We start from the raw sequence: 15,900 nt of genomic DNA on the forward strand, positions 1-15,900 counted from the left end.
TTGTTGTGGTCGGCAGGACAGTGGGGAGATACAGAGGGGAGTGGAAAAATGATGGAAGGGTGGTGAGTAGAAAATGGAATTCATCAGGAAATTAGCGTCAGCACTTTGAGGCACTCACAAATGAAACTGGTCCAGCACACGGCTAGAATGTAAAGTCCAGCTCCGTTTGTCAGTGTTTAAAGGGACCCTCCACTGTTTTTACAAATGTGGCCTAAAATATTTGAAATATCCTTATTAACACATTATTTTGCACCATATTTGTTTTCTCCCACAGTCCGTGATTCCTCACTAACATAAACCACCAGAGCGTCAACTGCGCACTGTTTCAAATGTCCCTTTGGAGAGCTTTTCTTCTCTGCTTCATTTTCTACTACCAAAGCGCAGAGTTGGAACAGTCGCCTCCTGCGGTCATACATCATTTTTTGAGTCACAACTGTTTTTATCTAAAAAGATCTAAAGAGCAGACTGAATGCTTCACTCCAATAGAAAACAATGGGATGTTTACAGACAAATGGGCCTGTGTGACGTCTTCAATTATGTGATTTCAAGATGGCGGAATACAGTTTTTAAAGCAACAAAGTAGTATCATTTAAAAGTTAATAAAACAAATATGGTGCAAAAAAATGTGTTTTGTTAAACATAGATCTTCTAATAGTAGCATATCAAAGATTTTAGGCCACATTTGTAAAGACAATGGAGGAACCCTTTGAATAATATGAGCTCAACCTCATGAGCTGCTGTTCTGTGGGTATATTGACTTTTTTTTTGCTTTGTTTTGTTTGTAACATGTCATTTTCTATGTTGTGCACCAGCTTTCAGACTCTGGGATTTACACTTGTGTGGCAACCAGCTCCACTGGTGAAACATCATGGAGCGCTTTCCTAGAAGTTAAAGGTACATGAAAGAAAAAACCCATTACTGAATGTGTACAGATTATATTATTGTATTCTTTCCTCACTTGCCTTTTTTTTTTTTTACAACGACAATAGAATCAGGGGTAGCAGTGCTTACAAAGAATCACGATGAGAAGGAACTCCCAGGCCCTCCATCCAAACCTCAGGTCACAGATGTCACTAAAAACAGCGTGTCATTGTCCTGGCAACCGGGAATGCTCGGAGCATCTCCCGTCTCTTCTTTTGTCATCGAGGCTTTTAGGTTTGTTTCCCTTTCCTATTAAACAATCTATTTTACGTCTAATAAAATAATTGATTTTCATTGTCCGCGTGTGTGTGTGTGTTTTAGTCAATCTGTGAGCAACAGCTGGCAAACGGTAGCCGACCACGTTAAAACGACCCAGTTTACCATCAAAGGTCTCCGTCCCAACACCATCTACCTGTTCATGGTTCGAGCCGTCAACAGTCAAGGCCTGAGTGATCCAAGCCCGATGTCTGAGCCTGTCAGGACACAAGGTACATACCTTATTAACCCAATGACTTATTTCAAAGAAATTACCAGTATTTTGGTAATATTTTTGTCATTAACGTGAGATCTACTGTTTTCCATTGAAATGTTACATCACTAAGTTAATTGCAGGAACTACTTCCAGTTTTATATCAGATAAAGACGTAGTGTAGGTCTCCGAGATCAATAAATCAGAGAACATTTGCTGAAAAAAATAGTAAAAGGTTGAAATTTCCCCTCAAAAGTTAGTTTTTATCTTCACTGTAAACACTCATTACAACATTGTTGGAAACATTTGGTGCATTGTATGATGTGGAGTCCTTTTGTGTTTTTACTTAATTCTTACAGTGATTTATTTTGTTTGCCCCAAAAAACTCTGCCAAAGTGACTTCCCAACATATTTCTGGTGTTTTCACAAACTGACAAAAGTTGTAGCAAACCCCTCCCCCCAAAATGAAAAATGTTTATATTGGGGTTGACACAGAAAGATCGAAATCTGGCCAAAATTGAATGTGTTTGTCCGGGAATAAAGTAGAACAAACAGGGTGCAAAGCAAATCACTGTTCTCTTTTTTTTTTCTGGTGAAAAAACACAAGAAATCACAGAAAGAAAGAAGGAAAAACATTTCTCTGTGATTAAATACAGGACTCCACATCCCACAATGCAATGCGCAAAACTTTTTTAGTCGAGATGAAAACAAATAGAAATTTTCAACCTTTTACATCTTTTCTTCCTTAGCAAATGATCTTCAATGTATTGATCTATGGGGCCTACAGTATAGATTTATCTGATTTAAAAAAAAAAATGTCTCCAACAGCACTAGATTTACAAAATTATGTGATCAAAAGTAATCTCTTTGTTTTGAGGCTCTAACAGAGTTAGTGCTGTCCCTCTTATATAATTGGAAATGAACTGTCTTCAAACCCAGAAGAGAGATTTGATTTGAGGAACAGACAATCCACTGAATTCAGAATACATTGATGTGATAATTCCTTGGAAGGAATCTATATGCTTGGATATAACTCAATGAAACCCAATCTTGGGTTGTGTTTTGTCAAGTAGCAGCCGACAACAATATGTACAAATAGGGTTAAAAAAAAAACCCAAAATGAGCTATGTGAATTAGAATTTAATCTTTTTTTTTTTTGCTGAGGTAAAATGTCTGAGATGATGTATAGATGTGTGGATTGACAATTGCAATAATTGATGGTAGCACTTAGTTTATTTGGCCCATCAACAATAGTTAGAATTCACATAAAACATGAATGTGTTGCGTTTTTAAATAAGCTCACATCTTTCTTGCTCTCTGAATAGATATAAGTCCTCCAGCTCAGGGTGTCGACCACCGGCATGTGCAGAAGGAGCTCGGTGAGGTTATCGTTCGACTCCATAACCCTGTTGTTCTCAGTCCAACCGCAATTCAGGTCACATGGACGGTAAGTACTATATTCATAAAAATGTGTTACTTTCATTGAATTTGTTTTGTACGACGGCTTATTAGGGCCACATTAAAATAAAATGAAATCTGAGCACTATGGGATGAAAGTCATAATATTTCAGCCCTAGTTCATGTAACAGCTTAATTTATGGTTTTCAGTAAAGCTTTTGATTTTGTAGTATCTTCTCGCACCTTCACTTTGAAATTTTGACTTGTAAAGTGGAGAAAGTGTTTTTAAAATATTTCTCTTTGATCCTGAAACAGGTGCTCCTTTAGGCTACACTTTGTTCTATGTCAACATTCTTTTTCCCCTTTGGTGTCCGTCCCTAACTTTTGATTTGACACATTGAAATATTGTGACTTAAAAGAAGTAACTGAACATCAAAAAGCTGCTAAAGTATTTCCTGTAACCACAGCAAGCATCAAAAGAGATGTCAGACACATCTGGTGCTTCATCAATCTTCAGACTCTCCTAATGGCTTCCTGCTCAATACAAAGACTTTCATTGAAATTAATGTGTGTGGTTGCATTCTGTCGTAAAATGATGCATTAACCTTTTTCTTTGGTGCTGCACTTTCATCATTTTATGTTCACTTGCGAGAATCAGCTGTTTTTCCACATTAGACCGAGTAATGCTTCATATTTTGCAGATGTCGGGCATTTAAACATCAGCTTTTTATCTTGTAATATTGTTTTTAGACGTTTTGATATCCCATCTATCAAGCGCCCGCATCCGTATACTTACTCCCATTACTCGTGGCACAGGGTGTTGTTGCGGCCTGCTTTGCATTTTCAAATAAACCACATTAGCACTTTTCCTGCTGACATGTTTATTGACCTTATAGTAGTCACGCCCCAAAGACTGGTGGCTAATTTAATGTAAAAGCATTGCTTTATGATTGTAAGGTACAATCAACGCAACAAAAAATGGCTGCCCCAATCAATCAGCGACCCTTTCTGTACTACTCGGAAAAAGCTTTTACATTCCCAAATCGCTCCATTAATAAAAGCCGTGCATCACGGAAGGAGGGAATCTATTTTGCTGATTTACTCAGACTACACCGGCAAGAAACAGCTGCTTAATATCCCACTTGAAACCTCTGCGCACTTCTTCTACTGTTAACAAGCCATTACAATGACTTATGCGCTTCCTCCTCCTCCTCCTCCTCCTCTGCTGAAAGTCAGCCTTTTTCCGCTCAGCGAGATGGGCTCAACTTTTAACTTAACAGCCTGTTGTGGGTATCAGAGGAACGTCTCATTTCATGTATCTCTTTTCTATGGGACCGTTATCTTCTTAGTTGTGTATGCCATTCATGCCTCTTGGGTGTATGGGTTCCTTACTGCGTGGTTTTTGTGCATAAACAACCTACTCAAGGTGTGTAGGGAGCTGCTTAAGTGTGTGTTGTTTAAATTTGAAAATGCAGAGGGAACACAGGTATCCTTATAGCTGCTACAAAAGACATGTTAAAAAAGACGTAGGAGTTCTATTAGTTTGGAGCTGTTGGGGTGTTAATTAAGCATAGTTCAGAGGTGTAAAGAGTACTCATATATCCTCCTCAAGTAAAAGTACTTTACTGTTCCTCTCAGGTGGACCGGCAGTCCCAGTTCATTCAGGGCTACAGAGTCCTCTATAGGCAGACTTCTGGACTTCCATCACCAGGACCGTGGTTGACCCAGGACGTGAAGGTTCCTTCTGAGCGCAGCGTCATTCTCTCGTCATTGAAAAAGGGCATCGTTTATGAGATTAAGGTGCGGCCATATTTCAACGAGTTCCAAGGCATGGACAGCGAATCGAGGACGGCACGGACCACCGAGGAAGGTAAAAAAAAAAAAAAAAGTGATAAAAACATGATGAATGCGTCAGTGCCAAACGGATAAACAAGGCAGCATGTGGGGTTCCCACGTGGCCCCCACGGGCTCCTCCTCCGGTGTTATTTTTACTGTAACATCACAAGCTCAGCTTCTCTCCCCTTAGAATGTAACATGCATGTTTGTTTTTGACTGACTGGCTGACCTTCCTGCTAGCTGTTCTATGATTGGTGGTGTGAGTGCCAGCCTCCCTCTAATCAATCACCTAACTGCCAAAGAGCCAAGCAGGGATAGGATGCAGCTCACGATTCCCTCCCACCAAGATGATCTGTCACCTAGAGCTTGATTCATACACACTATGACAAGCCCACGGTGCAATGCGGCACACACACACACACACACACACACACACACACACACACACACACACACGCGAGTCTGTTTAATGATTTTAGTATTGACATTAGAGACCAAATGACTCTGCCAGCCCTAACAACCTTTTTATGTTGTAGTGCAAATACGTATTTTTTTGTCCAAGACATAACAACAAATGTATAACAGACAAAGTAGAAGTGTAAGGATACACAAAAAAGAAACTCAAATCAAATACTGGGATGCAGTGATGCACTTAACTCCTTTCCATTTGATTACATAGAGATCATATGTTGGAGGGAGAAAAAAATGATTAGTCAAAATACAGATTTTTATTCTTTTGTTTAAATTGTCAAGTATTTCTTTTTTTTTTACTCTTGATTTACATTTTTTATGTTACATAAACAACAATATTCCATCCATTTGGTCCAGCGTTTCCCAAAATGTCTCAACTGGGTTCTCAAGGTCCATTTTTCCATTTAATATATTTCCTTCAATATATTCATCATTCATTGAGTCACTGTTGGTGTGTCAACTTTCAACCACTTTTTTGTTATGCTCTTTTTTGCTGCAATGGTCATTATTTTAAAAAGATAAATATAACTTTTGAAGATGACATCAACCAGTATAGCATAGCATTTTAAAACCTGTGTGTATAAATGACGGTTCGCATCCTATCAGGGTGACAGGCCCATTTATTTATTCTCACGTCCTCTGAGGGATCGTATCTATGGTGACCACAAGCCACTGCAGTGTTTGAAGTGCCATCACACTGCAACGCTTTGACCCAAACTACGATACTTCTCCATGAGGCCTGAACAACCAATACAACCCCAGAATCTTTCCCAGTTTCTATTTCTGTCATTGCTCCCCTTGCTGTGGCTGGTCATAGCTGATACACCATCAAACACATGGCTCTGGGCTCTTCAGAGACACTGGGACTGCTCCGAATGTGTGAAATCCAGCACGGGGACTGATTAAAATGTTGGCTGGCCATTAGCTATTACCGTTAGAGAAACCCTAGGGCAGGTCCAAACTGGTCCACGGTCACTGGATGCACAATGGTTCATTGTTTTATTGTGTCATTGATTTTTTTCACCCATTTTTTCACCCTCCATTTGGATGGCAAAGTGTCTCTGGCTGCCTTTTGACTCCAACTATCAGATACTAGCCAGGGTGTTCCTATAAAGCACGTGTCAAACTCAAGGCCCGGGGGCCAAAACCGGCCCTTTAAAGCATCCAATTCGGCCCACTGGAGAAAGTAAAAATGCCAGAGAAAACATTTAACCGTGTTAATCACCACAAAATTCAGTTGTTGTTCCCACAGTTTTACCATGCTTATATCACATAGACTTCTATAATTTATTTTTTTTAATCTCAAACTGTAGAATAATAAAAAAAATAATAATAATTTAAAAATCATGGAATGTCCTCACAAATAATTCCACAAAACTACGTGATATGAAAAATTGATGTTTTACTTTTTGCAAGAATAAACCATGCATTGCTTTAAAAAAAAAATAAATAAAGATTGCATTACATTTAGCGTTAACCTTTGATGACATATGTAGACATGGCAAGATAAATAGATAAATACATTTATTTTAATTTAATTTCTTCTTTAATGGATAAATACATTTAAAAACATTAACAAACATTTGTCTCAAAATTAAGGAATTTAGAAGTAAAGTTCCTTGCAGGGACTCAAATTGGTCATTTATAGAAATCATTTACACGTGAAAATGCAAACTAAAGCAGAATAATTTTTTCCTAAAATCTGCAGCCCTCTAGATACTGTATCAAACTACTCTGTTTGGCCCTTGAGAGAAAATTAGTTTGACACCCTTTCTAAAAAGAATCAAATTTTCATTAAAAGCTGCACCTTTTAGAAGAAAGAAGCAAATTTACACTTTATTTTATATTCAGTTAAGTGCCTTTCCTTTCACTTGTTTACATAAAACAGCAGCTTTTTCTTGTTTGCACTCATGTTTGTATTCCTGGCTCATTCAGTAGAGGAGTGCATTCAAGACAGGGGGTCACTTTCCCGCCTGCCATACATCACTTTACTAATGGCTCCATTAGCACAGGCTCTGAGGTCTCTAATTAAAAAATGTGTTGTGTTTAGCACAAATACGCATGATAATAAGCTGCTAAATCATTCATAACATTAACTTTGAATGACATTGCGTCTTATGGCGTCCACTCACTGTAACGCAAGCGTTTGGATATCGCTTTCGGATCAGATGCTCCCTCGGTAGATTGTTTCTAATCTCGCCAAGGTGTTGGGTTCATCATTGGAACCATTCATCTTCTACCATGCCAGGGTCTCGTGGCTCTCTGGGGGCCGGTGTAGCCAATTGCGCTGAGGGATGAGCAGAGATTTACAGGGTGACACGTGCCATTTTGGATGGAGGTGAGGTGAGGGAGATGCGGCCTGGGAGTAATTGACCTGTCAGTATTCTGCCGTGGCGTTGCTCCCCTGCCAGCCCGCTGCGGAAATGAGAAGACATTATTTTTAAAACGTTATTTCCTGTTGTACCAACTGTTATTTATTTTTTCTTGTACTCCTGGGGTTCAGTAGATTGCCACCGTCAGAATAACAACAAAAGGTTTATTAAAGCTCAGACTTGGTCTTGTTTCTGTTTCTCTATCTGTAGCTGATTCACTTATATCTGGCTCTTTCACAGGGTTGGGGTCAATTACATTTTTCAGTTACAATTCCTTTTTTAATTAACTATGTTCAATTACAATTCAATTGTGATTACAGTGACCAGCTTTTTTTCCAACCCACAATTACTATCATTTTTTATCTTGAGAAACTATAATATGCTAACTATAATTATGTTCTCACTTACTAAAGTTCAATTAAAATTAATCACAATTACTGAGCCTGAAATAAATAACCTAATGAAAGTTAACCTTCCCATTGTGTTAGCTTTCTGTTAGCATCTCTTATGACAACTGGTCCTAAATCAACTGTAAAACACATTTAAAACAAATATTTATCATCTAAATTTTTTCCTTGTCTTCCTAATCAATGGAAATATAGGTTTTAATATTTGTGGTGTGGGCATCTGAGCCTTTTTTGTGTCAGTATATCCCTCGATTAAAATTTTTAAATGGCAAAATGTGGGAAAGCATGATAATGCGTGTAATTGACAATTTTTTAGAGAATTTTCATAGAAATTACATTTACAGTCAATTATCTAGACTCAATTACAATTACGACAGCAACAGATTTTTAAAATTACAATTACATCATAATTGTAATTAAGTACCAATCATGCGATTACATATAATTGACCCCAACCCTGCTCTCTAAGACTAAACCGTCTGATTCTTACCCACCGCCTCTGGTTTCATCTGGTGCATCGATTGAATCAGTCGATATGTTTGCCGAGACCTTGTTTCCTTCTTTTAAAATGTGTCTTTTTTCATATTTCCTTCTTTGCTTCATCCAATAAGCTCATTGACCCACATGCCACCCAGCTTCTGTCATTGTCAAAGTCTTAGTATGACAGAGCGCTTGGTGCCAGGCCATCATTCCGCAGATCAATACTAGTATTCTGCGTGCAAATCCACCAGGCGACCAGGGGCTGATAGATTAATCATAAGGAAATGGTACAGGCCAGGCTAGAGTCATGTCACATGTGCTCCAATCTTCTTATAAATCCTCCTATAATGATGCATCCTGGCAGTCGTTGCTCCCCTATTTTTTTTATTCTCCAGGAATAAGTAACTATTTATTATAATCTTTGTCTGAAACAGCTACAGCTGGTTCAGAACGCTGCAGCTTGAGTCTGAACCAGAAAAAAATGGTCAGACTGGGACCAAAATTCAGCCCTGGCATTTTTAGGTCAGTGATGCTCAACATGTGGCTCTTTATGTCTTCATTTTAATTATTATTCCCCCAGAAAACCTAAAAAGGGGAAACATTTTTACCTAGTTCCATTTTGCAACTTCCTTTGTCCCATTGTTGTCCCTTTTCAAAAAGCTCTCACATTTTTTTTGGACTTTAGCTACCTCAAGCCATAAAATATAAATTTTTACCTATTTTTTTTATGTTTATATTATGGGGAGCCTATTATATACATAAATGTAACTGGAGTCTAAAGCCACAAAAAAACACCACTTTAAAACTAAAATGGACTAATATAAGACCTCTTTACAGTTATTTGACTCATTCTGCGCTAGTGCAACTTGCGGCGATGACGCGCTGGTGACAACATAATCCAAGATGGCGGCGGCCCGGACGACAGCCGACGCTATGTAATAAAAGCCTTAAAAGACATGGATATAATGAAAAGAGTGGACAGAGGCATAAACATACAGACTTTCACACGGACACAGAAAAACTTATTAAACACACACGGACCTCGGTAAACGGAACAGGCTTCACCAGCCGGCAGGCACTAAGACCCAGAGGCGGAGTAATTGCGTCTTCATACTGCATCCACAGGCTGTAATATCACCAGTTTATCATTTTACCAGTTATTAGAGCTGCTATCTTTACCAGGGAGATAATATTTATTCATGGTGATTGTTTTCTGGAGTTTTACTGAGATTTTTACCAGTGATTAGTTCATATCTCCCTTGCGCTCCGCATTCCAAACTGACACCGTAGCCAGACGCACACACACACACACACACACAAGTGTGTCACACACGTCACTCAGTCACATTAAGGAAGGTTGCGGTCATTATACAGGGTGGATTAAAGAATGAATGAAGATTGTTTTATCCCGTTCTTCTCCGTGTTATTATCACATTATAAAAAAGTTTAAAAATAGCAGGAATTAGTGCTGGTCTCGAACGGTCTTGAGAGGAAATCCCGAGTCCGAGATAAGACCGAGTCAAAATGCTTCAGAGTCCGAGACGAGACCGAGACCTTTAAAATTTGGCCTCGAGACCAAGACCGGTCTCGACTACCACAACACTAGTTCACAATAAACATGGTGATGCTGGTTTTAGTTGTTATGCTGCAAAGAAGTGGAACAAACTGCAGCAGAGCTGAACTCGGCATCCAATGTGAACATTTTTAAATCAAAGTTAAAGATACTATTTTTCTCTACTGCCTATGACTGAGAGGGAGATATTTAATCATATTATTGTTTGATTTAATGTTTTTACTGCTGATTTTAATGTTCTTGTTGATTTTTAAATATTGCCTTGCCTTGAAATATATAGTTATTGTATTCATTGACCAGATTATTTTATGTGTCCTTTTCTAGCTCCCAGTGCCCCCCCACAGGAGGTAACGGTTCTCACTGTGGGAAACCAGAACAGCACTTCCATTAGCATCTCCTGGGACCCACCTCCACTGGACCACCAAAACGGCCTCATCCAAGAATACAAGGTTTGTTCCCAACATGAAGTCCTCATGGATTCACTGTAAACTCTTATGTAACCAAAGGCAATCCAACTTTACTTATTTCTTTTCTCTTCCCATTTTTAGATCTGGTGTCTGGGGAATGAGACACGTTTCCATGTAAACAAGACGGTGGATGCAGCGATCCGCTCTGTGGTGGTGGGTGGACTGCAGGTGGGAGTGATGTACCATGTGGAGGTGGCAGCCAGCACCAGCGCAGGGGTCGGAGTCAAGAGTGAACCTCAGCCCATCATCATCGGTAGGACTGATGGATCAATTAATGCTGGGTGTCAAATAACTACTGTTGAGGGTGATAATTGTGTTTCTTTAAGAAGATTAAATACAGGTAATTAACCCTACTATTATCCATGGGGTCAATTTGACCGAATTTAATGTTTATCATTCAAAAAATAATAGTTGACTTTTCCTACTTTGATGGATACAATTGATTAAGCATAAAAGTATCATGATCGTTTTATTTTAATGTGCTGAACACATATTGCACACATTGGTGTTCCTCTGGGGTCAATTTAGTTTAGTCTTTCTCTCTCTCTCTCTTAAAAAAATGTCCTCTAGGAAAATGTTTACTGTCACTGAGGTTTTGGAACAGCTCTTTCACAGTGAAAGTGACTTAGAGGAGGATGTGTCTGAGACAGAGGATTGTGTTGATTTTGAGAATGAAAGTTCAACCTCCAGCAGACACAATCCCTTTCAAAAATGGAAAGGCCAACATCAATCAATATGTTTCATTATATGTGAATGTGAATGTGCACCTAAAATTAGAAAAAATCTGGATGGAAGATATTCAAGATACACTAACTCTAAAACTGAAAGTTTGACCTGATGGTGGCGCTGTAGGAAAGGTCATATCATCAACACAACCAAAAGGGTTCATACTCTAGTCATTGATGTTGTCGATGAACACTATTCAAGATCAATTAATTAAAGTTTGGCCTGATGGTGGCGCTAACGTTTCAATATCAAGAGGTTGTTTTTGTATTCAACAAATAAACAAAGTGTCTGACACAAAGACGTGGTCAACAATTTTCTGAAAATCATTTTCTAGAGGCAAATATCCCTGGGATCAGATTCACCCCAAGGGTAAAATGTGTTATAATTGGATGGTTAATATGCTATGCATGAACATTTTTATTCTAATAATACCTCAAGACATTTTACAAAGCACAGTGTTTGGTTTGGAAACTAAATTAAATAGGGTGCTTCTAGATGTTTTCACAGTAGTAGACAATAAAATAACCAAATAAAGCAGGTAAACAGGTAAATCCTACATGAAAAGTATTTGATTTGTCATCGCTATGACTGTACTTCAAGAGTCCACAAAGAAAATGTAAACTTAAAACTAATACAAGTTAGCTTTTTATGCTTTTATTTATTTTTTTAAAACAATTTAAAATTCTCTAGCATCTTCTCTCCTTGAGGCTTATTTGATTCTCTCGCTTTTTTGCCTTTCATTTCACTTCACTTTCATTTTTCATGGATTTAAAAAAAAAATGCAATATTAGGATTTTTACCAACCTAAAGGCATCAAATAATAATAAAAAATAAATGATATAAAGAAAAAATGTTATGCTGTGGCCTGACTGGCAGCGTGCCTGATTTGACCCATAACTGATGGCTTGGCCTGAAGCATGTTCTTATTTCCCCAGTGTCACTCACATAATCCATCTCTGGGAGCAGATCTCTGAGCCTGCCACTATAATATGTGTTTACGTGTTTGTTGACGTGCAAATGGCTCCATTTATGGTTACACAATAATAACTAGTAATAAAAGGAGCATGTGTGCTCTTTTTTTTTTTTTGCATGCCATAAGATGCATACACACAATATATGTTTTCTTTAATTCAAAGAGTGCAGTAGTTATTGGTGATTAGCTGCTGACTGTTATTTTCATCTCTAAGATTTCCTCAACGAACAATGTCAAAAAAAATCTAGCAATTGGAGATCAATACAGACCAGGGTCTTGTCTTCTCATTTCCATCGGTGTATTTTACAGACAGTGGAGTAAATTACGAGCTGAGCTTAGCAAACACTCTGCACACATGACGGGTGTGTAATAAGCTTTTAGGCTTTGTCCGTACAGTATATTTCACAGCACAGCCTTTGTATCTGTCTCCTGTTCGTCAATATCTGACCTCACTATCATCTGGGATCTAGACCTATAAACTAAAGCTGAAATATATAGTAAAAGTTGGTTCAAATAATGTGATGTACTGAATGAAATAGTGATGCATAAAAATTCCGACCACCGAAAATTTTTGGGCCAATTTTAGTTTTCAGACGGAACACTTTTCTCACCTAAAAAATCTGACTGAAACAGGATGTTGTGATGACGCGGTCATCACACATGCGCTTCGGCACGGCTGTATTTTGAAAACATCTGAGCACTAAAGGTTTTTCTGAGAACAGAAATTTTTTTTGACAGAGCACGAAAGTGTGTTTTAATTTTGTTTTTTTGCCGACTTTAATGTTCTTATAGATTTTAAGCTGTTGAATGTTTTCTGTTGCACTTTTTGATCATATAAAGCACATTGAGTTGCCTTGTGTATGAAACGCGCCACTGTACAAATAAATTTGCCTTTCCTTGCCTTGCCTATGTTTCTGTGTCATGCCGACACTGTAGTTAGTTGCGGACCAGTCAGTTATAGATCTATACATTATAATTTAATATATGCATGTTATCAAGTTAAACATTATATATTTTTCATTTTATATTGTGCATTTTTGGAACGTCAGTGCTAAAAAAATATGTTCATATTTTTAATTGATTTATTCTTTGAAGCATTAATATAACTATTATTTAATACAATTGCAATGTTTTAATTTTAGTGATGTTAGTAACATTCAGAGCCATAAATGCAATGGGAATAATAATTTGCATAATTATTTTATTTCAGTGTATCGGTTTTTGGCCTTGGTTTTCTCATTTCTGATTTTTGTTTCAGTGCATCCTTTATATAAATGTGTAGTAATGTAAATGTTAATACCTTTCTACTCACATCACTCTTTTATATCGAGCATTACCTGTTAAAAAAAAACTTCTGTGGGTATTTTCTATTCCATATGACTGTGTTTTATCTCAAAGAATAGAATTGCTCTATGTATCTGCGAGGAAAACAATAAGATTTGTTTTTATGTCCACAGGTAAAGAGTTTCGTGACGTGATCATACACGGAAACCGTAACAACAGCATCACAGAGCAGATCACTGATGTGGTGAAACAGCCGGCTTTTATCGCAGGCATCGGCGGGGCGTGCTGGGTCATCCTCATGGGCTTCAGCATTTGGCTCTACTGGAGGAGAAAGAAGAGAAAGGGCCTCAGCAACTATGCAGGTTAGCAACACCATGGAAACTCGCCTCTAGTGATTTAAAACACAGTAAAAGATATTAAAAGGATTCTTAACAGCCCTTTTAGAATAGCTGAATCTTTGTAAGATGTTGTAGAAGATAGAGATTGGTAAAAATGTGGACACTGAGCAGCAAGTGGACGGATGTCATCATGAATCATTCTATTCGAGGCTTTAGTTTCTTGATCAATCCACCCACAGTGTTTGGTCATCAGCCCCATGGTGATGGATATGAGTGGGAAGACTGGACTCTCTGCTGGTTTCTGAGGCTGGAGTCTGTCCATTTCTCCTCCCACACGCTGACCCTGACATCTCACTGTGTGACCCTCAGTCAATACAAGCAGTCACAGAGTACATAGACGCTGCCAAGGCTACATAATTCAATTAGAGAGCACAAACCGGTCATGGACGTTGGCGTTTTACTTTGGTTGTGAGTTGGAATAGAAGTTAACAAACAAAACGGGATGTCATTCCCTGCTCTCTCTGATCCCTTTCCTGTCAAGCAACTGTCATATAAAGGCCACTAGAGCCCAAAAAATCCTTTAAAAAAAAAATGTGATATATTGGTGCAATTAAAAAAATCGTTCAAAATTGACGCAGAAAATGTGATAAAACTGCACGACCAATAGGTTTGACTGATATGAAATTCACCAAAGTTATCATTGACCCCAGGTTGAGCAAAAAATGGCATTATGACCATGCCCAAAACCAAACTGGAAGTCAGCCATCTTGGGTCAAAGGTCAGAAATGGCAAAACGCATTTGTGCAAACTAGTTGTTTTTCATTTTTGGTGTTTTTGTGTTTTACTTGTGTCGCTGCTTCTACACTGCAGTGCTTTCTGAAATGGCTGCTTTCTTTGGCTGTCGCTGTCACTCTGCACACTGGGCGACCACCAAGTCGTCCTCCATTTTCGGGCACTCATCACATCAACAGTCCCATGTGTGCAGACACCCTAAAACGCACAGCTTTCATCTGCAAGCTTTTAACACGCTACCTCTCTGTCTTCTTGTTTTGCAGTTCAGTCCTTCACCTTCACCCCTGCAGGTACTGTTCATTTGTCCCGTCTCCTCAACCCACTTCACCGTTGCTGATCATCACCTTTTTGGTCATGGCTAATGCAGACTGAATTTTTTTTTAAATGCTTTATCCTACCTGTAAATTGCAGATTTATTTTATTTTTTTAAAGGCTCAGTCTGTGATTGGCCATGACCTCCACTCTGCTAACCTAACCTGAACTTTTAACTTTTTTCTGCCCAAGGTTCTTCATTGTGTTATGTGTTGTTGTTTTTTTTTTTGTCTTTTGTGCTTCTTTGTGCAAGTTGACATCTCATCTTTCTCCCGTTTTTTCCAAGATGTTGTGTTGCCGTTTCAACTTCATCATTGTCAGTTACAGAGTCGGGTGTTTGAACTCATATCTCCTTTTTCCACTGTGAACAGATTTAATACTTTACACTGGATTTCTTACCTAAAATGTATTTCTCTTTAACCTTTCCGATGGGTATATTGTAGCATATGGTACATTTGTTCTGACTTATACTTAGTAAGGTTATTGATTATAAGGCACTAAAAGAGGAGTATCCCTTTATTTTGAAGGATATCAGCTAATGTATGGTTGTATAGCCATTATAAACAGTATTGTCGAAAATCTCTTAAAACCATAGAAGACGTTTGCAATAATATTTAACTCTTTACAGCAGTAAAGTAAAAGCAGTTATTTTGTTGTTGTTTTTATGCAGAGCAACAGGATTTTACATCTATCTCCCTTGAATTTTTATTTAATAGAAAATAATAATTATTGATCACAAGTTTTCCAGCCCATAGTTTTTTTCCCCTTAGAAATCCTTTTTTTAATCTGGTTTCTGAATTGTGTAGGCATCTTATTTGGTTAAAAAGTGTAATACTATACAATGTTTAAGCCAAATTAGGACTTTAAAAATGATTTAATGTGACAAAAAATCTCCGTTGCATGAGACTTTTTTTATACTGATTATTTCTGTTTTCAAGCTGCTGAAATCAGATCTAAAGTTAATGCAATTATAAGTTTATCTCTCTCTCTCTATATATATATATATATATATATATATATATAAGACCAAATTAGAAACAAAGTACAGTGTCAGTGACCGACTACATGAAGCTATGCCTTG

General features: G+C 37.9%; 1 protein-coding gene across 11 annotated transcripts in view; it reads left to right on the top strand.

Moving 5' to 3' along the window:
- The window catches only part of robo2 (roundabout, axon guidance receptor, homolog 2 (Drosophila)), a 401,621-nt gene that overhangs the window by 342,509 nt on the left and 43,212 nt on the right, over positions 1-15,900 (top strand). For 7 of the 11 annotated variants that reach the window (XM_028464058.1, XM_028464066.1, XM_028464064.1 and 4 more), the window contains 9 exons: positions 813-894; positions 990-1,155; positions 1,243-1,409; positions 2,716-2,837; positions 4,427-4,658; positions 10,252-10,376; positions 10,476-10,647; positions 13,551-13,739; positions 14,771-14,797. In XM_028464058.1, the coding sequence (XP_028319859.1) occupies positions 813-894; positions 990-1,155; positions 1,243-1,409; positions 2,716-2,837; positions 4,427-4,658; positions 10,252-10,376; positions 10,476-10,647; positions 13,551-13,739; positions 14,771-14,797 (1,282 nt within the window). The remainder of the gene's footprint in view (positions 1-812; positions 895-989; positions 1,156-1,242; positions 1,410-2,715; positions 2,838-4,426; positions 4,659-10,251; positions 10,377-10,475; positions 10,648-13,550; positions 13,740-14,770; positions 14,798-15,900) is intronic. The other 4 variants (XM_028464060.1, XM_028464068.1, XM_028464061.1 and 1 more) reach the window with 1 other exon arrangement.

The sequence above is a fragment of the Gouania willdenowi genome, chromosome 13, assembly GCF_900634775.1.
Source record: "Gouania willdenowi chromosome 13, fGouWil2.1, whole genome shotgun sequence".
Taxonomy (NCBI): domain Eukaryota; kingdom Metazoa; phylum Chordata; class Actinopteri; order Blenniiformes; family Gobiesocidae; genus Gouania; species Gouania willdenowi.